Genomic DNA, 23,634 nt, shown 5'->3' with positions numbered 1-23,634 from the left:
AAGGTGTGCGGCAGCAATTCCTTTCCATTGCAGATTTTCCATCAGCAGCAAATAAGTGACATGTCACATATTCCTGCAGATTTTGGGTTGTAATCAACCTTAGCAATGCAAAAATTGAGCTCCGCAGTGAGTCATGGCAGTGTACACATCAGAAGCAAGACAATGGCAAGATGTTTCTGATTCTTGTGGAATAAGTGCGGGGTTACTGCTGAGGTACATCCCTTCTGCAGAAGTGTGCATAGGACACCCATGCAGGGACACCCTCACACCTGGGTTTTCTATGTGAAGAATCTGCAGCATAATGCAGCTCCTTCCCGCCAAGGCCCTTTTTCGCTTTGTCCGTTTTCATTTTTCGCTCCTTACCTTCAAAAATGTTTTATTAATGTACAGAGCTCCGTGATGGCTTGTTTTCTGTGTATCAAATTGCACTTTATAGTGATGGTATTTAATATTCCATGCCGTGTACTGGGAAGCGGGAAAAAAATTCCAAATGCAGTAAAATTGTTGAAAAAATGCACTTGCACCATTTTCATGTGGGCTTGGTATTTTGGGGCTTTCACTGTGTGCCACAAATGACATGTTTACTTTATTCATTGGGTCGGTACGATCACGGGGATACTAAATTTATACAGCTTTTATCATTTTTTCATACAAGAATTAAAACCTGTCCAAATTTTTTTTTTTGGCACTAATAACTTTTTTAGACTTTGGTGTACAGGCTGTGGGTGGTGTCATTTTTTTGTGACTTTTGATGATGTTTTCAATGCTACCATTTTTAAGACTGTATGACCTTTTGATGACTTTTTTAAAGAATTTTTTTACATATTTTTCAAAATGGCAAAAAAAAGTGCCTTTTTGGACTTCGGGTGCTATTTTCCGTTACTGGGTTAAACACAGTGAAATACCGTTATTATATTTTGATATATCAGGCATTTTCGGACATGGATCAGATACCTAATATGTTTATGATTTTTACTGTTTATTTATTTGTTATTTTATTTATATCAGTTCTAGGGAAAGGGGGGGGGTGATTTGAACTTTTTTTTTTTTCAATTTTTCAGACCTCCTAGGGTACTTTAACCCTAGGCTGTATGACTGATCCTACCATATACTGCCATACTAATGTATGGCAGTACATGGGAATTTACCTCCTCATTCATCATAATGTGCTAGATAGCCTTGGGACTTCGGAAGACCCTTGGCTGCTATGGTGACCGATTGCCGGTCCCCCGATGAGGTCACAAGGAGCGACCATCTTCACCAAGACCAAAGACTTACCGGATATGGAGAGGGCTCAGCTCGTGAGCCCTCTCCATTCACCCGCAGCGACAAGTGATGTACTATTAGAATAGAATAAAACTTTATTAATCCCGTTGGGAAATTGTTTTGTGCATCATTACTCCAGGTAAGGCATGACCAGTTTATCACAAAATAAACAACACAAATAACATTACAGTTACTACCTTATTTTAAGGAGGTGGGGAGAGGGTTTGGGGGGAGGGGGAATGAGGGTGTGACTTGGTCCTTCGCTTTCACCACCGTATGGTTGAATAATTCTATTGCCTTCGGGACGGGGTTTAGGAGGGTTCTGGGGGGGGGGGGGATTACATCGCACGTCGGGAAGGGGTTTAGGAGGACCTGTCACCAGATTTTGACTTCCCTAAGGCATGGGGAGGATTAGATGGGAGAGGCTGTCCGAGCAGGACATGCCCCCCACTGATGCCAAGTAATGTAAGATAAAAGGTGATTTATGTGGATGTAAGCGAAAAAATTTTAACTAAAAGAAGAAGGGCAGTTAGTTAATAGAGCTCTACAGGAACCTGTCACTGGCTGTATATGTGCAAATGTGGTGACAGGTTCCCTTTAAGCCCATGGCTGAGGTCGAACAGTGAATCAAGGAATGTACAGTGTCCTGCTTCACAGACCCTTCTGTGCCATGGATAGGACTCATGTAATATAGCGATATTTGATGCAAGGACAGCACCAAACTGTTTTACACGATTACTGTTCAATGGGTAAGCAAGGATTCCTTGTATCATACATTCACCGGCCACTTTATTAGGTACACCTGTCCAACTGCTCGTTAACACTTAATTTCTAATCAGCCAATCACATGGCGGCAACTCAGTTCATTTAGGCATGTAGACATGGTCAAGACAATCTCCTGCAGTTCAAACCAAGCATCAGTATGGGGAAGAAAGGTGATTTGAGTGCCTTTGAACGTGGCATGGTTGTTGGTGCCAGAAGGGCTGGTCTGAGTATTTCAGAAACTGCTGATCTACTGGGATTTTCACGCACAACCATCTCTAGGGTTTACAGAGAATGGTCCGAAAAAGAAAAAACATCCTGTGAGCGGCAGTTCTGTGGGCGGAAATGCCTTGTTGCTGTCAGAGGAGAATGGGCAGACTGGTTTGAGCTGATAGAAAGGCAACAGTGACTCAAATCGCCACCAGTTACAACCAAGGTAGGCAGAAGATCATCTCTGAACGCACAGTACGTCGAACTTTGAGGCAGATGGGCTACAGCAGCAGAAGACCACACCGGGTGCCACTCCTTTCAGCTAAGAACAGGAAACTGAGGCTACAATTTGCACAAGCTCATTGAAATTGGACAGTAGAAGATTGGAAAAACGTTGCCTGGTCTGATGAGTCTCGATTTCTGCTGCAACATTCGGATGGTAGGGTCAGAATTTGGCGTCAAAGCATGGATCCATCCTGCCTTGTATCCACAGTTCAGGCTGGTGGTGGTGGTGTCATGGTGTGGGGAATATTTTCTTGGCACTCTTTGGGCCCCTTGGTACCAATTGAGCATCGTTGCAACGCCACAGCCTACCTGAGTATTGTTGCTGACCATGTCCATCCCTTTATGACCACAATGTACCCAACATCTGATGGCTACTTTCAGCAGGATAATGTGCCATGTCATAAAGCTGGAATCATCTCAGACTGGTTTCTTGAACATGACAATGAGTTCACTGTACTCAAATGGCCTCCACAGTCACCAGATCTCAATCCAATAGAGCATCTTTGGGATGTGGTGGAACGGGAGATTCGCATCATGGATGTGCGGCCGACAAATCTGCGGCAACTGTGTGATGCCATCATGTCAATATGGACCAAAATCTCTGAGGAATGCTTCCAGCACCTTGTTGAATCTATGCCACGAAGAATTGAGGCAGTTCTGAAAGCAAAAGAGGGTCCAACCCGTTACTAGCATGGTGTACCTAATAAAGTGGCCGGTGAGTGTATATCACTATGATGCACGGAGTACCGTCCATGGAACAGGATTCATTCATTGATCCATCTGGGTTGTAGGTTTTGGCTCTAATAAAGTATAAAAAAATGGGATTTATGATCCACCTCATGTCATCCAAAGCGGAATACAAGCTTTGTATGCACAGCTTGAGCTCTTTTCTCACGCGTTAAAAAACCGCATCAGAAACCAAACAGTCTGAAGCTGTGGAATCACCACTCAGTAAATTATTCAATATGAATAGCTTCATTTAACAGAGGTTTTGCAGTCACACAGTACGTTTTTAAACTTATTGCAAAATGCATGCGTTTGGCTGGTTTGTAATCCGTTTTTCTCAATTTTTTGGAAGTAACCTCTTCCTGGTAGCTACGCACACTCATCTGCAAATCAGTGGCTCTCATAGCGGTCCATCGGTGGTGCCAGGAGACACTGAGGTGTGCATAATTTAGTTTGCGGCGGCGTCTTGAGGTGCTTTGCACTGTCAGGGGTGCTTCTTTCCACTCCCCAAGACCCAGCTGCCTCTCTCACCTTGCCTCGACCCAGCGCTGATGGTCAGGCATGTACATCTCTGCCTCCTAGGGTGCACGTTCCATAGATTTAAAGGGCCAGCGCGCCGATAATTGGCCCCGGCCTGCCACCCATTCTGTTAAATATTCAGCCCCTTCCTGTGTCCTCTGCCAGATCTTTGTGCCTCGTTGCCATCGAGAAAGCTTGTTTCTCATGCTCTGTGCCTATAGTGCAATTTCCTGTTGTGACTCCGGTTCCATTACTGACTTTGATCCCATGCTGCCTGTCCTGACCTACCGCACCATCCCCGACTCTGATCCTGTGCTGCCTATCTAGACCTCCTGCCTGTCCCCGACCACAATTTTGCCTTACGACTCTGTACTATCCTTGGCTGCCACCGCGGACAAAGTTGCACCTGTGGAGAACCTGCACGGACGTCTTCTGCTGAGACCGCACTGCTGAACCTGCTTCAAGGGAACTCATCTGTTGGTGATTACGGGGGCCGGTTCTGTAACCTGGACTCTTAGCTAACCTGGAATGAAGCAGCCCTGGTCGCAACTTTTAAAAAGGGACAGGTTAAAGACGCACTGTCTGCAAGTGACCCGCCATCTACTCTGAGTGGTCTTATTTCTCTGGCCACTCAGACATCCGGTTTATGGAGCGCTCTGAGGAGCAACATCTTGAACAGTGCAAGTCAGTGCCCAATGTTTGCCCCCACTTGGCTACTGCCTTCCAAAGACCTCTTCAGCCACCTGCCGTGTCAGCTGCAGAGGAACCGAAGCACAGCTTACTCCCCAGGAGTGTTCCAGGCGATGACAGGAGAACCTTTGTCTCCATTATGCTAGCCCGGAAAACTTCCTTCAGACTTGTCCACTCTGTCCTCCGGTCTGGGAAACGCATGCACATAGGGTTCTTGGGAGAAGCATCCCTGGGTGAGAACAAAGCTTCTCCATGTCTGAACATTCCTGTCTTACTCAGCTCCGGCACAGGTAATCAGTTTCAAGTCTCTGCCTTCTTGGATTCCGGTTCTGCAGGAAGCTTTTTGGATGCTGCCCTGGTTTCTCAGTACCATCTTCCTGTGGTTTGTCTCGAGAAGCTGCTGTCAGTGCGCAGATACTCTACGACCCATTCCGGTACCGAACTGGACCCCTATGCCTGCAAATAGGGGCCCTTGCACAAGCAGAGACTTTCATTTTACGTGCTAACCCAGTCCATGTTTTCAATTCTTCGGGGTGTTCCGTGGTTGCATCGCTACGCACCAGTGCTTAACTGGCAGACTGGTGAAGTTCTTTGCTGGGAACTATAATGCCAGTCACGCTGTTTGGAGCTATCTTGTCCCATCTCCACAGTGTCTTCTCCGATGTCCTCCAAGCCTTTGGTGGGTCTTCCTGCTCCATATATGGACTTTGCCAACATTTTTTTAAAGAAGTAAGCAGAGACTCTGCCACCGCATCGCCCCTACGACTGTTCTATTGACCTGCTGCCGGGCACATCTCCTCCATGGGGTCGGGTCTACCCACTGTCTATGCCTGAAACCGCAGCCATTTCGGCCTATGTGAAAGAGAACCTGCAGAGGGGGTTCATACACAAGCCCTCTTCACCTTCCAGTGCAGGGTTCTTCTTTGTGGCCAAAAAGGGTGGGTCACTCTATCCATGCATAGACTATTGCGACCTTTACAAGATCACCCTGAAGAACTGCTACCCATTACCGTTGATCACAGAACTTTTTGATATAACATCATCAGTATCCCCGAAGGCGATGAGTGGAAGGCCGCCTTCAATACTCGTGATGGGCACTTTGAGTATCTGGTCATGCCGTTTGGACTCATGCCGTTTGGTAACACACCAGCTTTTTTTCAGGAGTTCGTCAACGACGTTTTCAGAGACTTGCTATATACCTGTCTCGATGATATCCCGGTGTTCTCTACGGATCTTGAGTTCCACCAGTCCCACATACGGCAAGTCTTCATAAGTCTAAGGGCCAATCACCTTTATGCCATATTCGAGAAATGACAGTTCCACCAGAAGAGCCTTCTGTTCCTCAGGTACATCATCTCTGCCTACAGATGGACCCCACTAAGTTGTCTGCGGTTCTCCAGTGGCCTTGCCCAGTAGGACTTTGTGCTATACAGAGATTCCTAGGCTTCGCCAATTACTACTGGCCGTTTATACCACACTTGTATCTCCCTACTTCCTCCCTTGTATCTCTCATTGTGGCGCTGACCAAGACAAAAGCCAATCCTAAACTCTGGCCCCCGGCGACTGAAGAAGCTTTCTCTAAACTAAGGTCTGCCTTTGCCCCAGTTCTCACATGGCCTGATACGGAGAAGCCATTCCTCAGTAGGAGCTGGAGTAGTGCTTACCCAGAAAGGGCCCAAGGGCCGAACTCGCACTTGTGGGTTCTTCTCTAAGATTTTCTCCTCTGCAAAGAGGAATTACTCCATAGGGGATGGAGAGCTACTAGCCATAAAACTTGCCTTCAAAAAGTCCTCTATCTCCAGACTGTTCAGCGGCTCAATCCGCCACAAGCTCGCTGGTCACTCTTCTTTTCCTGTTTCAATTTCCTAATCCACTTCCGCCCGGAAGAGAAGAACGTCAAGCCTGATGCCCTCTCTAATGCCTCTGATGTTCTTGGGGAAGAATCGGCTCCTCAGCATGTCATTTCTCCTGAGCGACTGGTTGTTGCTGCTTCAGTGGACCTACAGCAGCTTGCTCCTGGCAAGACCTACGTCCGACCTGCTCTTGCGGAAAGCGATACTAACTTGGGGACATTGATCAAGTGTGGCTGGCACCCTCGGGTGCAACGATCTGTCGCCCTCATTTCCTGTTTCTACTTGTGACCTGATCTGGTCAAGGATGTACAGGATTTTGTGGGCTCCTGCACTTCTTGTGCCCGAAACAAGCCATCTCGTCTCAAGCCTGTCGGTCTTCTTTTGCCGTTGCCCATGGACTCATGTGGCTATGGACTTTATTACGGACCTTCCATCTTCCTTTGGTAATACCGTTATCTGGATGGTAGATGACCGGTTCTCCAAGATGTCCCACTTTGTTCCTTTTGTGGCCTGCCATCAGCTCCACGCTTTACTGCCCTGTTCTTCCTACACTTCTTCCAGCTTCATCTCTGCAAATTGTCTCAGAATGTGGGGTCCAGTTTGTTTCCAAGTTCTGGCGGTCGTTGTGTAGTCAATTACAAGTTAAGCTGGATTTTTCTTTTGCATATAATCCTTAGTCTAATGGAGTTGTTGAGAGAGTCACTCAGACTCTGGGCTGTTACCTTTGCCACTTTGTCTCTGCTCAACAGTACGACTGGTCCTTCCTGCTGCAGAGTTTTCCTACAACTCCTTGGAGTCTGAGTGTGCCGGCTCTGCTCCCTTTTTCAGTGTCTATGGACAGCACCCACGCCCTCCTCTTTCTGTGCCCTCGGATGTTCCAGCTGTGTCCAGACTTGACTTTCCTTGCTAGAGGCATCTGCTTGAACCAAGACCTAGGCCGACAAGAAACACAGGCCTCCTCCCATCTTCTCTCCTGGAGACAAAGTGTGGCTGTCCTCCAGGTATGTCCGGCTGAAGATCCCCAGTTACAAACTGGGCCCACGTTTCCTGGGTCCGTTTGAGGTGTTACAGCGCATTAATCCTGTGGCGTACAAGCTCTGCCTTCCTCCCACTATGCAAATCCTGAACTCCTTCCATGTATCTCTCCTAATGCCAGTCATCTTGAACCGCTTCTTGACCTACCGCTACGTCCCCGACTCTGATCCTTTGCTGCCTGTCTCGACCTCCTGCCTGTCACCGACCACAGGTGCCTGGTGGTACCACGACGCAGCAAGTCCAACCAACTTTGCGGCGGGCACTGGTGAAAACCAGGTACCACTTAGACTCCGCTCCCAGATGTCGCCTTTACATCATAGTCTGCGGTGGTCCAGTGGGTCCACTGTCCCTGGTTCCTGACATGCACATCTACAATTTTGACAAAAATTAGCCTTCTTAAGATACAATAAAAGAAGCTTATTGCAAATGGGCACGGGACGGGGGTTGGTGGGGGCGTGGTGAGTGATTCACATCACATCTAATCTGATGGTAGATGACCTTTAACGTTTGAAAAAAATGAATTCCATTTTTGCAGCCATGTTTTGGGGTTTGGATCACTCATGTATCATAGAATATAATTGGAGTTAAATGATGAGAAGACGGGAAGTTACATTTTTTACGACTATACAGGGGTGGCATTATATTACAGATTAGTCTCTTCCTTGGTATTTGGATTATTATTTATTACTATTCATTCCATGGTTCTGTACATTCAATAAGGGGTTCACATACATTAGCATGAGAACAAATGCAAGTACAAAAGACACAAAAACTACGGCAATCCTGAACAAGTGCATTTGGGAATTTAGACAAATATTGATTTTCATTGTTATACTAATGAAAATTTTAGTGCACCATACCCAAGTTCCCCGCCCACAATCTATTACAGCCATGATTGAAAGAGCCCTGATTCCCCTGTGAAATTGGGTCTGGCATTCACACCCATGGGTAAGCTAGATGCTCATTTGTAAATGGCAATAAAATTAAGATTTCTCTTTATTCAAGTTGCATATTTTCTTAAGAATTTGCCCGCAAGTTGCTTAACATAGTGCGGCACAGCTCTGTTGAAGTGTATGAGGCCAGGCCATCCTTGAACAGTCAATGGCCAGGAGAGCCTTTTTCCAGGAAAAACCTGAAGGAAATGCAGTGTGAAAGCAGCAAAGCAACTTGGTGATCCTGGCTAAGGATACTTATGAATAAGTGATGACTCTATTTCACAAACGATAGCACGTGAATCCTCCTTTTAGTCTCTGCCCCATAAACGCGCCTGGTGTGACAAATTCATCCAAGTGTTGTTCCTGGTTACAGCTGAAATGACGAGAGGAGTTAACTTGTAGTGGCTTTAAGCCTATTAGGCTGTTGCTAGCGCTGCGTTTATAAATAGAGTGGCCGTCTTCTTTTTAAAATCAACCTTTAAAATTATGCTAAAATTCTACCGGGGTGGTTCCCGGAGCCAAATGTAACAGATTCACATACTGTTACACCCCTCCCCCTCCACTCCCAGAGCACTTTCCCCCTAGCTCTGCCTGATGTAAATCTCACAGAGGAAGTTTCAGCAAGGAAATTGGTCGTGCAGACCTCTTACTGTGTCCCCAATAATTGTTAGAACCAGTTGACATCTGCGTTCAGACTTCTAATTAGCAATTCTGTTTTTAAACTTTAATAATGGATGACGAACACATCTCATTATCCCCATTAATGTTAGTGGACTTATAATACTGTCTGCTCGTTCTGCTTTTACATCTTCCTTTAGGCCTTCGGTTATTTGAGCGGATAGTTTTTCTTTCAGTCTGAAGTAATGGAAGGCAAATGGAAGACTCCTTTCCATCTTATCTTTAATATTGTTTTCCATGAATGACAAATAGTCTTTGCATCGATTTGCACTATCAGTTATTCAATCATTATTTTTTATAATAAGTTTAAATTCTAGAATTTCAATGAGACCTGTAGTGTTCAAAGCAGGGAAAGACAAAAAAACAGCTGGCTTTAAAATAATGAAATAGATTTATTTTGTATAGGTCGCTGTGTTGCTATATGAGCCCTTCAGACTCATTAGCATAATTTTCAAAGTTGATTGTAGAAGGAAGGAGGCCATTGATAACAAATAAGATTACCGTAGTCACGGGGCCTATCTATGAGTAAGTGTCCCTGATTAGAGTGCATAATAAAAACCAAGTCCACAAAAAATGGTCAATTTCACTGCATTTTGATATTTTTTCCAGTTTCCCAGTACAGGTGGCACGGGTGGACCCATATCGTGGGTCGCGGGGTCACCCGTGCCTCTCGCTTCCCGCAGGCGCAGCGTCAGCGCTGCTTACCTCTCCCGAGTCCCGACCTCGCTCCGTGTGCGCACGTCCCTGTGCCTTAGGGCGGGTGCACGTCAGCTTTAGAACATTTAAAGGGCCAGCGCGCCAATAATTGGCGCTCGCCATTTCCCATGAGGCTATTTATATCTGCCTCTCCCATCTCACCCTGCCGGATCTTTGTGCCTCACAGCCTGAGAGAAAGCTATTCTGCGATTTGCCTGCGATTCCTGCGTTTCTGTGTCTTGTGTGCTGTGTTCCCATACCCTTCTGCTTGGACCTCCTGTTGCTGACCCCGGACCGGACTCTGACGTTGCATCCCTGCCGCCTGCCCTAACCTTGTGCCTGGACTTTGACCACAAGATTGTCTGCCGTCTCTGTACTTCTACCTTGGCCGCCAATGCAGACAAGTCACACCTGAGGAACGACATGGTGGCAGCTTGTCTAACCCGCTTTGCGGCAGGCTCTGGTGAAAACCGAGTACCACTTAGACTCCGGTCCCAGGTAGTGGCTTGTGTCATCGTCTGCAGTGGTCCAGAGGATCCACACCTGCAAACCTGACAGTAAGATCCGGCCATGGATCCAGCCGAGGTTCCGTCTCCCAGCAAGCCATACCTCGCTACCATAGTGATCCACCAGATCCAAGTCTCCGCAGCCATGACGGAGTATATCAAGGAGAACTTGCAAAGAGGTTTCATACGGAAATCCTCCTCTTCTGTGGGCACAGGATTCTTCTTTGTTACCAAGAAGGACGGCTCCTTGCGTCCTTGTATTGATTATCGTGGACTTAATAAGATCACGGTTAAAAACCGCTACCCTCTGCCACTGATCACAGAATTGTTTGACCGCCTGCGCGGTTCCAAGATTTTCTCTAAGCTGGACCTTCGCGGGGCCTACAATCTCATTCGTATCCGCAAGGGAGACGAATGGAAGACAGCATTTAACACCCGAGATGGTCATTTTGAGTACCTTGTGATGCCATTTGGACTGTGCAATGCTCCAGCTGTCTTCCAAGAGTTTGTCAACGACATCTTCAGAGACCTTCTGTTTACTTGTGTAGTGATCTACCTATTTGACATCTTGGCAATCTCTCCAGACCTAAAGACCCATAAGTCTCACGTACAGCAAGTCCTTGCCCGCCTTCGGGCTAATCGTCTCCATGCCAAGCTCGAGAAGTGTCTCTTCCATCAACGGAGTCTACCTTTTCTTGGCTACATCATCTCCGAAAAAGGTTTCCAGGTGGATCCTACCAAATTATCTGCCGTTCTGCAGTGCCTACGTCCAGAGGGCCTTCGCGCTATCCAGAGGTTCCTGGGGTTCGCAAACTACTACCGACAGTTTATTCCACATTTTTCTACTCTAGTCGCTCCCATCGTGGCACTCACCAGGAAAGGCGCTAATTCACACCTTTGGCCTCCTGCAGCTGAAGAGGCCTTTGCAAAGTTGAAGTCCGCCTTTGCCACAGCTCTGGTTCTCTCTAGACCAGATACGGAGAAGCCTTTTATCCTGGAGGTGGACGCATCTTCTGTTGGTGCAGGGGCTGTGCTTACCCAGAAGGGGCCCAGGGGCCGAACACTCACGTGTGGCTTCTTTTCCATAACTTTTTCTCCTGCAGAGAAGAACTACTCTATTGGAGATAAGGAGCTTTTGGCTATCAAGCTTGCCCTGGAAGAATGGCAATATCTTTTGGAGGGAGCTCGCTATCCAGTCTGTGTTTACACAGATCATAAGAACCTCTCCTACCTCCAGACAGCCCAACGTCTTAACCCCAGGAAAGCCCGTTGGTCACTATTCTTCTCACGCTTCAACTTGATGATCCACTTCCGACCTGCAGAGAAGAATATGTTGTTGTAGAAGAGCCGGTTCCTCAGCATATCATCTCTCCGGAACAGTTGGTTGCAGCCGCTCCTGTGGATCTTCGGCAGCTTCCCCCTGGCAAGACGTATGTCCAACCTGCTCTGCGGAAGAGGATTTTGTTTGGGGGACATTCTTCCCGCCTGGCTGGGCACCCTGGGATGCAACGCTTCGTGGCCCTCATTTCCCGCTACTACTACTGGTGGCCAGACTTGGTCAAAGATGTTCGGGACTTTGTGGGACCCTGCACCTCCTGTGCTCGTAATAAGCCTTCTCGTTGCCGATACCCAGTGGCCCGTGGTCACACATAGCTATGGACTTTGTCACGGACCTTCCATCCTCCTTGGGCAATACCGTCATCTGGGTGGTGACAGACCGGTTTTCGAAGATGTCTCTCTACCTTCGCCATTTTGACTCTGCCCGTTAGGATGACTGCTCCACTTTGTTGCCCTGGGCAAAAGTTCTCCTATAACTCTCTGGATTCAGAATCTGCTGGCGCAGCTCCATTCTTTGTTGTCTATGGAAGAATTCCACGCCCACCACTCCCTCTCTCAGTTCACTCAGATGTTCCTGCGGTGGAAGAATTGGTGCAGGACCACAGTTCTGTCTGGAGACAGACTCGTCTATCTCTACTTCGGGCCTCTGCTCGCACCAAAATCCAGGCCGTCAAGAGACGCAGACCTCCTCCCGTCTTCTTTCCTGGGGACAAGGTCTGGTTATCTTCCAGGTACATCCGGCTGAAGATACCCGAGTACAAGCTCGGTCCTCGTTTCTTGGGTCCTTTCGAGGTCCTGGCCCGTATTAATCCGGTATCCTACAAGTCGCACCTTCCTCCCACCGTGCGCATCCCGAACTCCTTCCATGTTTCCCTGCTCAAGCCTGTCATCCTAAATCGCTTCTCCCGGCAAGTACCTCCTCCCACTCCTGTGGCTGACTCCACCGACACCTATGAGGTAAAGGACATCCTTGATGTGAAGACGCTAAGGGGGAAGCGGTTCTTCTTAGTCAACTGGAAGGGGTTCGGTCCGGAAGAGAGGTCATGGGAGCCGGAGGACAATATCCTGGACCGCGATCTTCTGCAGAGATTTCTCCAGCCCAAGAAGAGGGGAGGGCCGAAGTGGGGGGGGTACTGTCACGGGTGGTCCCGCGACCCTTATCGTGGGTCGCGGGGTCACCCGTGCCTCTTGCTCCCCACAGGCTCAGCGTCAGCGCTGCTTACCTCTCCCCGCTACCGAGTCCCGGCCTCGCTCCGTGTGTGCGCGTCCCTGCTTTAGAAAATTTAAAGGGCCAGCACACCATTAATTGGCGCTGGCCATTTCCCATGAGGCTATTTATATCTGCCTCTCCCATCTCTCCCTGCCAGATCTGCCTGCGATTCCTGGGTCTCCTGCATTCCTGAGTCCCTCTGTGTTCCACTGTTACCTGAGTCCCTCCGTGTTCCCGTGTACCAGTGTTTCTCCATGTTGCTGTCCTGTGTGCTGTGTTCCTGTACCCTCCTGCTTGGATCTCCTGTTGCTGTACCTCGACCTTGGCCGCCACTGCAGACAAGTCACGCCTGAGGAACGACCTGACGGTACCACGCCGCAGCTTGTCTAACCCGCTTTGCGGCGGGCTCTGATGAAAACCGGGTACCACTTAGACTCCGGTCCCAGGAAGTGGCTTGTGTCATCGTCTGCAGTGGTCCAGAGGATCCACACCTGCAAGCCTGACAACAGGGCATGGAATATGAAATATCACCACTAGGAAGTACAATTTCTTATGCAGAAAACTGGCCTCAAAACGTTTTGTACACAGAAAATTAAAAAAGTTACGTATTTCTAAAATAGGGGAGCAAAATATGGAAACGCAAAAATGTAGAGGAGCGGGAAGGGGTAAAAAACAACATTACACTTAAACATTCCCTTTTGACTATTCTACAGGATCAGAGTGACCAAGTTTTCCAAACCAAGGAAAGCACAATCCCATTCTGGCCTAACTGAGGAACTTTGTTAGGGGTGAAAGTGTAAGGCCGCGGTCACACGATCCGCTAGGCGTCCGTTCATAACGCGACGCTAGCGCAGAGGGGGCGGTCCTCGGCCCGACCGCACATGCGTTAACAGGGAAACGCATGCGATTGATAAGCCGATCGCATGCGTTTCCCTGTTAACGCATGTGCGTTCGGGCCGAGGACCGCCCCCTGTGCGCTAGTGTCGCGTTATGAACGGACGCCTAGCGGATCGTGTGACCGCGGCCTAAATGATGCTGTAAGACAAATGACCATCTTACATTATGCAGATTTTATTGAGCGTCTTCGTCCAGGCTCTTGTATTTGTAGTGACGTTGTCACTTCTTTTGTCTTGCTCCTATAGTTTCCATTCTCTTTGTTTGGAGATATTAGGCTCGTTATAGTGACACGTCCACACCGCTGTCTGACATCCTGTTCTTGACCTCACCAGGTCCCATAATTGTATCAAAACAGAATCTTTCCCCACCCTCATTTGTATGCAAGGTGTGAACAGCGGCTACACCCAGACTGAAGAAAGATCCATAATTATAATGCAGCCCCATAGCTGCATAAGAAAGGGGCTCTTCAAATGTGACCCTCTTGTATCTTGCATCAAACATAGACTGAAACTGTTATTATACCTAATACTCCCCCCTCCATATAACCACATCACAGTATACAGTATCAGGTTTGTACTGTGCGAAATTGTGACATTACACCCTGATGACACATATAAGGGCATGTTCACATGTGGCAGATTTATTGCAGACATTTTTGGCATCATCTAAATGGAGCATGTGCATGGATTATTACACCTGTCATTTACACACTAAGAACAATTTGTTGGATGAGAATGTACTCTTGTTCATGGTGATCAGAAGTGGATTATAATAGAGACGGTTTGGGTGGTAGCCCGGGGCTCAAGCCTTCTAATGGGCCAATGGCCACCCAAAACACCCACCAAATGTTATACTAAGAAGGACCTTCTCCTATGAAATCCTTGTACAACGGTTCCTGCTCTCAATACACATCTTGGTCTTCCAAAGGTCCTGAAACCGCAGATTGGAAGCAGCCAGATGGAACACATCCTCCATTCCCCAAGAAGCTGATTCTAGTACCATATGTAGGAAGTAAATTCCAGACTTGTAGGGGCGATAATATTCATACAGCCCACGGCCTATGGCAGTCTTCATACGCCCTTGATGGCGATGCTTAATTCTGCACCGTCCAGTATAGGTTTTACTCTTCTCCACAACCATGACCCTATACACAGCTGCAGATAATCCTCCGTCACTGTGGTCTATAGAACTTGTGTCATGTACAGTATCTTGAGAATTAAAGGAGTTTTCTGTGTGGAGCTATTGTCGGTTCAACCTCATGATATCAGATCTGTCATATTTAGATCTGATTCTCGCCAAGCATAGCGCTATACTTATATAGTGGCCATGTTTGGTAATTCAGCTTAGCCCTATTCACATGAAGGTACATACAGATAAATGTGATATCACTAGGCTGGGAAGCAGCGTGGTACTGCTACTGTTTTAAAGGGGTTTTCAAGGATACCCTGAGAACATTTAAAAGTTATTTAGTCTGAGGAGGGACCCCTCGTTTTCGTGATCTGCACTGAGACCCCCACTGATCAGCAAGTGGATAGGGCCTAACTTTCCTTTGTGGGAAAACTCCTTTAAGTATTAGTAGTTTTATGCTTTAGCGGTATAATTATTGACTATGGGGTCTTCAGTATTTGTCTGCTCTGGGGTCTCCATTATTAATAGTTTTGTGCACTAGGGGTCCCCAGTATTATCTGCTTTGAGGGTCTCTAGTATTAATAGTTTTATGCACGAGGGGTCCCCAGTATTTGTCTGCTCTGGGGTCTCCATTATTAATAGTTTTATGCTCTAGTGCAGTGATGGCGAACCTTTTAGAGACCGAATGCCTAAACTACAACAAAGACCAACTAATTTATCGCAGAGTGCCATCACAGAAATTTAATTTGTGATTTATACTCCCTTCTCTGTCACAGTTTTCATTGATACCAGCAGCGAGGACACCAATAAAGCAGGAGATAGTCCCAGGTAGAGCTGTCACTTTAAAATAGCTCTGGGCACAGCAAGTCCTGGGCTGTCTGGGACTGCAGGAAGATACATGGAGTCCTCTCTGAGGGTGCGATCACACGTACCGCTAGGCGTCCGTTCATAACGCGACGCTAGTGCACAGGGGGAAGTCCTCGGCTTAACAATCTCATGCGTTTCCCTGGAAATGCATGTGCGTTCGGGCCGAGGACCTCCCCCTGTGCGCTAGCGTCGCGTTATGACAGACGCCTAGCGGTACGTGTGACCGCGGCCTAATCACGTTATAAAAAGTAGACCACAGACGCATGCGTTTTCAAAAATGCAACTGATTTTAAAAACACAATGAAAACGCACCTCATAAACCGCAGACAAAAAAAAAATGCAAGGGAGAAAACGCCAAGTTAAGACACTTTAACCTAAAACCCATTGAAAAAAACAATATGCAAATAAGATGCAATATTTCGGGGCGTGTTCACACGTTGCGTGTTGACCTGCATTTTCATTGCGTTTGAAACGCATATACAACAGCCGAGGAGAGGTGATTTGCCTAATTACATCACTGTTAACATTTCCGTTTACAAAACGCATCGTAAATGCGGTGTTAATGCACGCGTTAACAAAGCGATAACGCATGCGTTCTGTCAACATTGTAATTAGGCAAATCACCTCTCATCAGCTGTTGTATATGCGTTTCAAACTCAATGAAAACGCAACCAAAACGTAACGTGTGAACGCGCACTGAAGGATGCAAAAACTATATTACAAAACCTATCAAAAACGTGACGTGTCACCGGCCTTCCTGGACCAATAAATGTTGCTCAACCCTGGGAAACACATATACTATCGGCCCGAGCCCCGCCCCCTGTGCGCTAGCATCGCGTTATGAACGTGAGGCTAGCGGAACGTGTGAACGCGCCCTTAGATCAGGAAAAGAACAGACATTTGAAGGAAATGTCATCATTTTTACAATTTATTATATGTGGAGTTGAAGTCAGTCTATTTTATCACAACTCTGACTCCACAGTCCTGGTCACAGGGCCGGGATCTATGAGTAAGTGTCCCTGGGTTAACACCTGGTAGATTTCCTATAAGCAGAAGGTTTCCATTCGTAGGGTCGAACCCGCAACAAAAACGCGTAAAAAACGCCACTTGTGTATCTTGCCTTATACTGTGTAGGTTTTGCTGTCAGTAATGTGAGGTATGAGGCGGGTGAGGCCCGGGCTGTACCCGCCAATAACATGGAGCTCTCCCTCCCCTCACACGTCCCTCATTCACACAATACTATACACCATCCAGCCAATCACAGCGCTAAGCGCCGGGGCGTCATGTGACGTCTGGACGTGACCTTCTTCTATTCGCCTCACAGAACATCCGGGTGCCCGGAGCCTCGCTTTGGCTTGGTGACGTCACTCCTATTTAAAGTGGCCCACCGTCTTTGTCCGCGGTCATTTTCCTTGAGGATCTCTGTGAGGGAGGAGTGTACGAGCCGGTAAGTGAGGGCCCCGGGGCCTCGTGTGTGTGTGTGTGTGTGTGTGTGTGTGTGTGTGTGTGTGTGTGGGTATCATGGCGGGCGTGCTCTCTCCTGGTCAGGGGACGCTGCGGGGGTCTTCTTGCGCCGTCCAGACGCCATTTTGTGACGGAGCGCGGTGACCATACTGGCGCCTCTGCTTCGTCCTGTGCGGGCGGAGGTTATCGCTCTGGGCGCCATTACTTCACGCACGGTGTCTGCGTGCGGGTCCGGAGCTGTAAGCCTGGGCGCCGTCTTCCCCGGCGTGCTGGCCATTTTCCCGCTCGTGAGGTGAGCGCCGCCATCTTGCGCTATTACTGTGCGTCTGGTCTCGTTATACGCCGGTATAGTTATCCACATGGATTGTTACTGGTGCCTGCAAGTATGTTGTGTCTTACTAACGGGATCATCTCTTGACCCTCCCGCCATGTGCCCTTAGGCGCCGGTCACGTGACGGTATTGACCCTTTCATCTCCTCACACAAAGAGCCGGTCGTTGTGCAGCCTTGTGTATGACTGAGGCGGTGCAAACCTTGCTGCTCATCTGATCCATCCTCATAGAAGTTACAGCCTGTACTGTGCTTCTTATAAAGAAGATTCTTAAAGAAAATCACGCATTTAAATCCATTATGATAAACTAGGGACACTTACTCATAGACACTGACTGTGGTAATCTTCATTTTTTTTTTTTATCAATTATCTTCTCCTAAAATCAACATATGTTAATGAGACATGGGCTCTGGCGACTCCCAGCTTTAGAGGATGTTACACTGTGCAGGAGCACATTTGCCCCCACCCCTATTCTGCAGTGAGATTACTCCAGGCAGAGGGAGGGAGACTGTAATAACCTGTGAAAGCGGAGCACTAATGGGCCATGGTAATCATTGTGGCTCACTAGCATAACTTTAAAAGTTGACTTTAGGAGGGAGGCCATGGTTAACAAATATAACATTACCACAATCCCTGTGCCTGGATCCAAGTAAGTGCCCATGGTTTATCGTGATGAATCTTGATGTTGGATTTCCTTTGAATGATCCAGCTCCCTTCCAAACTTAGCATTGTCCCTGAGTTGTATCGTAGTCTGGGATCCTCACTTATCACCTGTTGTTGTCCATCAGGGTCAATGTATAGGAGGGGGTGGAAACTACTGACAGCACAAAGGGTGGACTTCCTGTCTGTCCTCTCCTTTGTATCATACTGAGGACAAGCAGATATCTGAGTAATTGCTATCAAAATCCTGTAACTTTTTTTGTAATGGATTGTCCATTGAAATTAAATTTTATGTATGGGCTTTTCACAGGGCTTCTAAGTTTTAGAACTCCTCTGCAGGGTAGCCGTGACAATCTGGGCTTTTCCTGTACATTGTAAAATAAATGCCTAACAGTTGGAAGGGGTGGGGACAGAATTTATAAAGCATGTCCTGTGACATCCCCCATGGGTGCGGAAGTCCTGGTGTCATGTGGCAGCCAGAGCAGGGGAAGCACGTGGCCCCAAAAGGGACTTTTCAGAGTTCCTGGAAAACCTAATAAAATAACTGCTCCCAGTTCCCACTGAACTTCCTTGGCATCACATGGCAGGCAATATGCACTGTTCAGAGTGGTCATAGCTTAGGGACTGGATGAACAGCGGCAGGCTGGAGACGAGGGTTTTAACATGGACTCCTGTGCCAAATGATGAACCAGCCCACAATGCTAAGGGAGCTTCCCAGTGACAGGCTAACCATGTGTGATGCAGTGAGTGGTGTGTTTGGTGACTACAATCAGTGTGACTGCATTTACTCACTTGTACAATATTGAACTCCTCAGGCTAGAAAATGTATGAAGCAGATCGCCCTGGGAAACTCTTCATTGGTGGTTTGAACCTGGAGACCACTGAGAAGGCTTTGGAAGGCATCTTTGGAAAATATGGGCGCATTGTAGAAGGTAAGCCTGGTGCTGTATCCTGTTTAGCTTGTTGTAGCGAGTGAGCGCAATGACGAAAACTCTGGCATTGATCACTACTGATAAAGCCTTTTTGTCCTCTAAGAAGTTCTGAGCGTTTGTCTAAATGTTATAAATGTGATAAAGTTTCCTTATAGATGGTTTTAACATGAGCTTTCTATTCCATAGTTCTTCTGATGAAAGATCGGGAAACTAACAAATCCAGAGGTTTTGCCTTTGTCACTTTTGAGAGTCCGGCAGATGCCAAGGATGCAGCCAGGGAACTGAATGGGAAGGTATGTTGTGGGTTAACAAGAACGTCCACTATTGTTTGGCAATAGATATAGTTGTTGGGCTGCAGTTGCCACTCTTCTGCCTTTTCGGCACTACCTTCAAGCTATTGAGTTGAGGGCTTTTGGCAGACTGAATACTGGATTTTTGACTTTTACAGCAACCCTTAGGACATTTACAGTAATCTCCATGTCTTTTGGAAATATTTAGCATTTCTCATAATGTGCTTACATCTGCCATTTTTATAGCCAGATCTTAACCTTGCTTTAGATCTTTATCCATATGCATAGTCTGACATCTGTTTCTACTTTTTCAGGCTTTAGATGGGAAGCCAATCAAAGTTGAACAAGCTATAAAGCCAACTTTTGGAGCAGACAGCCGGAGAGGCCCACCTCCTCCTAAAAGCAGAGGCCCACCAAGAGGTCTTAGAGGTTCAAGAGGAGGTAATGGACAATATTGGGGGGTCATGACATAATTCTAACATAATTGGCCTTCTATCGTAATAGATTTAAATTGCTATGAGAACTTGCATTTCTTCAGAGACTTTGAGCTGCTGAACATTTACAAAATGTTACTTTTACATAATTTGTTTTGCTAGTATCCTTTCTGCTGTTGACTGACTTTAGCCAGGAGAGTAAAATTGGGCAGCATCTGCTTCACAACTTGCTTGTTGGCTTCTTGGATAAACTTGCGCAACATACTTGTTTTGTAGTCTAAAGGCATTTATTTATTTTTAGGTGGTTCTTCAAGAGGACAAATGCCTCTTAAGAGAGGCCCTCCACCCAGGAGTGGGGGTCCACCACCAAAAAGGTCTGCACCATCTGGTCCTGTACGCAGCAGTAGCTTGGGTGGAAGAGGTAGGTGTTCACTTTGTCTTGAATCAATAATGTATCCATTTTTTGGTTGTGGGTTCTGACAATCTTATCTATTCACAGCTCCACTGTCGCGTGAAAGAGATGGCTATGGAGGACCTCCACGTAGGGAACCGATGCCGTCTCGTAGAGATGTCTACTTGTCACCAAGAGATGATGGCTATAGTGGGAAAGACAGATATGATGGGTAAGTGTTTACATCTGTGTATGCTGGTGAGCTCACTGTTGGTTATTGGTGAAGTGACTTATGAATATATATTTCCAGTTACTCTGGCAGAGATTATGGAAGCTCCAGGGACTCTAGAGATTATGCACCACCTCCAAGGGATTATGCCTATCGGGACTATGGCCACTCAAGTTCCCGTGATGACTATGGCTCCAGAGGCTATGGGTATGTACATGCGTAATGTGTTTAGGTGCAAACTACACAATGTAAATGTGTAATGAATTCCATTTATTAAATGCTACTCTTCCATTTAGTGATCGCGATGGATATGGTGGTCGTGACCGGGACTATTCGGATCATCCTAGTAGTTCATACAGGGACTCGTATGAGCCTTATGGTAAGGAGTCTTGTTGCAAATTGCTCTGTCTTTCAGGATACATATTTTCCCCATGCTGAAGATAAAACTAAACAAACAAAAAATGAAATACTAGTCTGTCTTTGGGGCAGAGACAAATTATACACTCCCATACGTGGAATACTAATATGTACTACAGCAAGATAAAAAAAAAAAATCCCAGTGAAGCAAACGCAACTCCATGGATATCATGTGGCATAATCTGCAATCTAAGCTGCTGCTCTGGAGATCTGTACCCAAGTCAGATGAGATTTAAGTGTGCCTTTATTATATTCCACCTTTGTAGGTTATATCCTTCTCATTCACTCCTAATCAATAGAATTGCACAAGGCAGACTATGCCAAAACAAAAAAATCTACTAAAAGTACAAGCAAACGTAAAAATAAGCTGCAAATATCAAATTGCAATGTCATATATAACTCAGTGTTGCCCTATTACCTGACCATTAACCCTGCAGGTAACTCACGTAGTGCCCCACCTGCAAGAGGGCCCCCTCCATCATATGGTGGAAGCAGTCGCTATGATGATTACAGCAGCAGCCGAGATGGATATGGAGGCAGAGACAGTTACTCAAGCAGCAGAAATGATCTCTACTCAAGCGGACGGGACAGAGTTGGCAGACAAGAACGTGGCTTGCCGCCACCAATGGATAGAGGCTATCCACCTCCACGTGATTCATACAGCAGCTCAAGCCGGGGTGTCCCCCGTGGTGGTGGCCGAGGTGGAAGCAGATCCGATAGAGGAGGTGGCAGAAGCAGATACTAAAGTAAAACCAATCCTAAAACATGGACCAAAGACATTTTATTCAGTGACAATGTGGCATATGCTCTGCCTCCACCACCAGCAGACTACATAACGGAGTTGGTTTTGTTTTTTTTAATTTATCTTTTTTTCCTTTTTTACCTGTAAGTTTTTTTCTTTATTTCCCCCCTCCTACCATGAAGCTTATGTTCATTTGAGGAAGTTGAAATGCTTAACCTTCACATTTTGTTAGCCTTTTTCTGAAATGTACAATGTGTAGTGTAAGTTGTGTATTTAGTGTTGTAAGCTTTTCAAAAAGTAAAGGTTTCAGTGAAACGCCACATGCTCCAACTTATTTCATATAACCGAACACACACCAATTGCGATGGAAAAACAACTAAATCAGAAATAATGCAGCTTCTTTGTAATTGTAAATGAGTGCTGCTCACACAACAAATGAATCTCCAATGTATGGGAAACAGGTGTACATGGATCTTGAGAATTAATACTTTAAACCTGGATAATGCATCCCAAGCTTTCCAACCAGTTTTCAAACCCAATGGACTCGTAGCACACCCACTCTAATGAATTTTGACACACGGTTAACAAATAGTCCATTCAAAGAAGCTTCCAAACAATATGTACTTTTACTGTTTCAATGTGTTTGCAAATCTGTAGTGTCACTTTTAAAGGATTTGACTCTAAAGGCTAAAGAAGAACCAAATGATGTGTCCTCAAAAGAACATGAACCTAAAACAAGTGAATGTTTCCACAGTAAACCGAGAAACTGCTGAGGGTAAGCAAAGACAACAAATTTTTGTTTTTCAGTCTAAGTCAAAACTTGCGCTGCATATGTCTCATGGTACAGAGTTCTTTACATTATGGAACAATTAAACCTGGAAAGGCACTGCTGGATAACTAAATACAAACCATATTGTGCTTGGAGTAAAAAAAAAAAAAACCTGGGTTAGTATGGAAATGGATCCCAACTTTCAATAGTGACGTTTCACTTTAAACTAATTCCTAGAAGTGAAATGCTGACTCAACCCTAGACTTGGAAGTTCAAACAAAAAAGTACACATCTAGATTTATAAACTAACCCCCCCAAAAAAACAGCAGCTTATTGCCACATGTACATGTGCTGACACTTCAACTCTTGCCGTTTGAAGCTTGAATATACTGGAGATCTGCAAAAACCTGAGCTTAACATGGCAGTGCGCAAAGGAAACTACCTGTTCTTTTTAAGTCATCCCAATGTTCCTTTCCAAACAAATGGCTACTGGATGGCATTGCAAAAATTGGCAACTACAAGTTAGGGTTGGAGGGTAGAAATGGGGCTGTGTCCTTCAAACAGGTTCTTATGATGGCTTTCTTTGCAGGCTGAAGATCCACAGAGAGCATTGGGTTTTTTGACTAGACCAACTTGCTCCAAGGGAAACTGAGGTATGATTCTTAGTAGGCAGATTCTTTAATATGGGAAAGGGTAAACTTGCTTGTCCATTGAGGGTAATGGACTATTGAAGGAAATGAGTGTATGAGCCATATGACCAGTGTTGTGTGTCTTCTGCCGTTGTGGACCCTATGCTTAGTGTTATTTCTTTTACAGGTGTTCAACATGCTATGGAAAAGTTTTTTGGTTGAAATGAAGAGAACTCAACTGGATTGGTGTAGGTGTGACTATGTGGGGAGGCTTGGTAAGTGGTCTCCCTGCCACAATAAGAGTGATAATCCTCATTCTACCACATATGAGTTTCACTTGGAATGAAAGGTAAATGTTCTGTGCACAAGAACATTTTCTGCCATAAACCTAAAGATCTGGCACTTGTGTTGGTAAATTCAGTATTCATATAGGCTTAACCTTATAATGCATGTGAATAACTCATCAGATCTAGGATACATCTTGGCCAAATGTGCCCTAGGCATTATGAGCTGTGACTCTTCCTTCTGAAGATTAACTAAAGCATATGAATACTTTACCACTGATTGATAAAGCTTTTATAACCGTAAATGGCCGTCCCTGATGAACCAGGAGAATAGGAAGGTTGACCCTTTTATTATGCTTGGGGATATAGCTGAAAACAGAGACTAGCAAATGTTGTCTTGAGGACAACTTCCTTCTGGTGCTCAGCCGTTATGGTAATGCCAAGTCTTTATAGACAGGATGT

At 46.2% G+C, this 23,634-nt stretch overlaps 1 protein-coding gene and 1 non-coding gene across 2 annotated transcripts; both read left to right on the top strand.

Annotated features, from left to right (window-relative positions):
- Positions 1–16,904: 16,904 nt before the first annotated feature.
- On the top strand, positions 16,905–21,810 carry RBMX (RNA binding motif protein X-linked). The gene is made up of 9 exons (XM_072125476.1): positions 16,905–17,048; positions 18,871–18,987; positions 19,174–19,280; positions 19,592–19,718; positions 20,013–20,132; positions 20,211–20,334; positions 20,413–20,538; positions 20,628–20,710; positions 21,186–21,810. The coding sequence occupies exons 2-9, from the start codon at positions 18,879–18,881 to the stop codon at positions 21,491–21,493; spliced, it is 1,104 nt and encodes a 367-aa protein (XP_071981577.1). The 5' UTR covers positions 16,905–17,048; positions 18,871–18,878; the 3' UTR covers positions 21,494–21,810.
- LOC140101505 (small nucleolar RNA SNORD61) lies at positions 19,034–19,103 on the top strand. Its single transcript, XR_011850101.1, has one exon. It is a non-coding gene; the product is annotated as a small nucleolar RNA SNORD61 (small nucleolar RNA).
- Positions 21,811–23,634: the final 1,824 nt, after the last annotated feature.

Source organism: Engystomops pustulosus, chromosome 9, assembly GCF_040894005.1.
Source record: "Engystomops pustulosus chromosome 9, aEngPut4.maternal, whole genome shotgun sequence".
NCBI classification, from domain to species: Eukaryota; Metazoa; Chordata; class Amphibia; order Anura; family Leptodactylidae; genus Engystomops; species Engystomops pustulosus.
This window is presented reverse-complemented; position numbering and strand designations above follow the sequence as displayed.

Excerpts from the sequence above, each read along its gene's own strand:
- RBMX (XM_072125476.1), top strand. The coding sequence starts at position 18,879 with ATGTATGAAGCAGATCGCCCTGGGAAACTCTTCATTGGTGGTTTGAAC. Across the intron at positions 18,988-19,173 it reads ATATGGGCGCATTGTAGAAG|TTCTTCTGATGAAAGATCGG; the intron begins GTAAGCCTGGTG and ends TCTATTCCATAG. Across the intron at positions 20,539-20,627 it reads TATGGCTCCAGAGGCTATGG|TGATCGCGATGGATATGGTG; the intron begins GTATGTACATGC and ends TCTTCCATTTAG.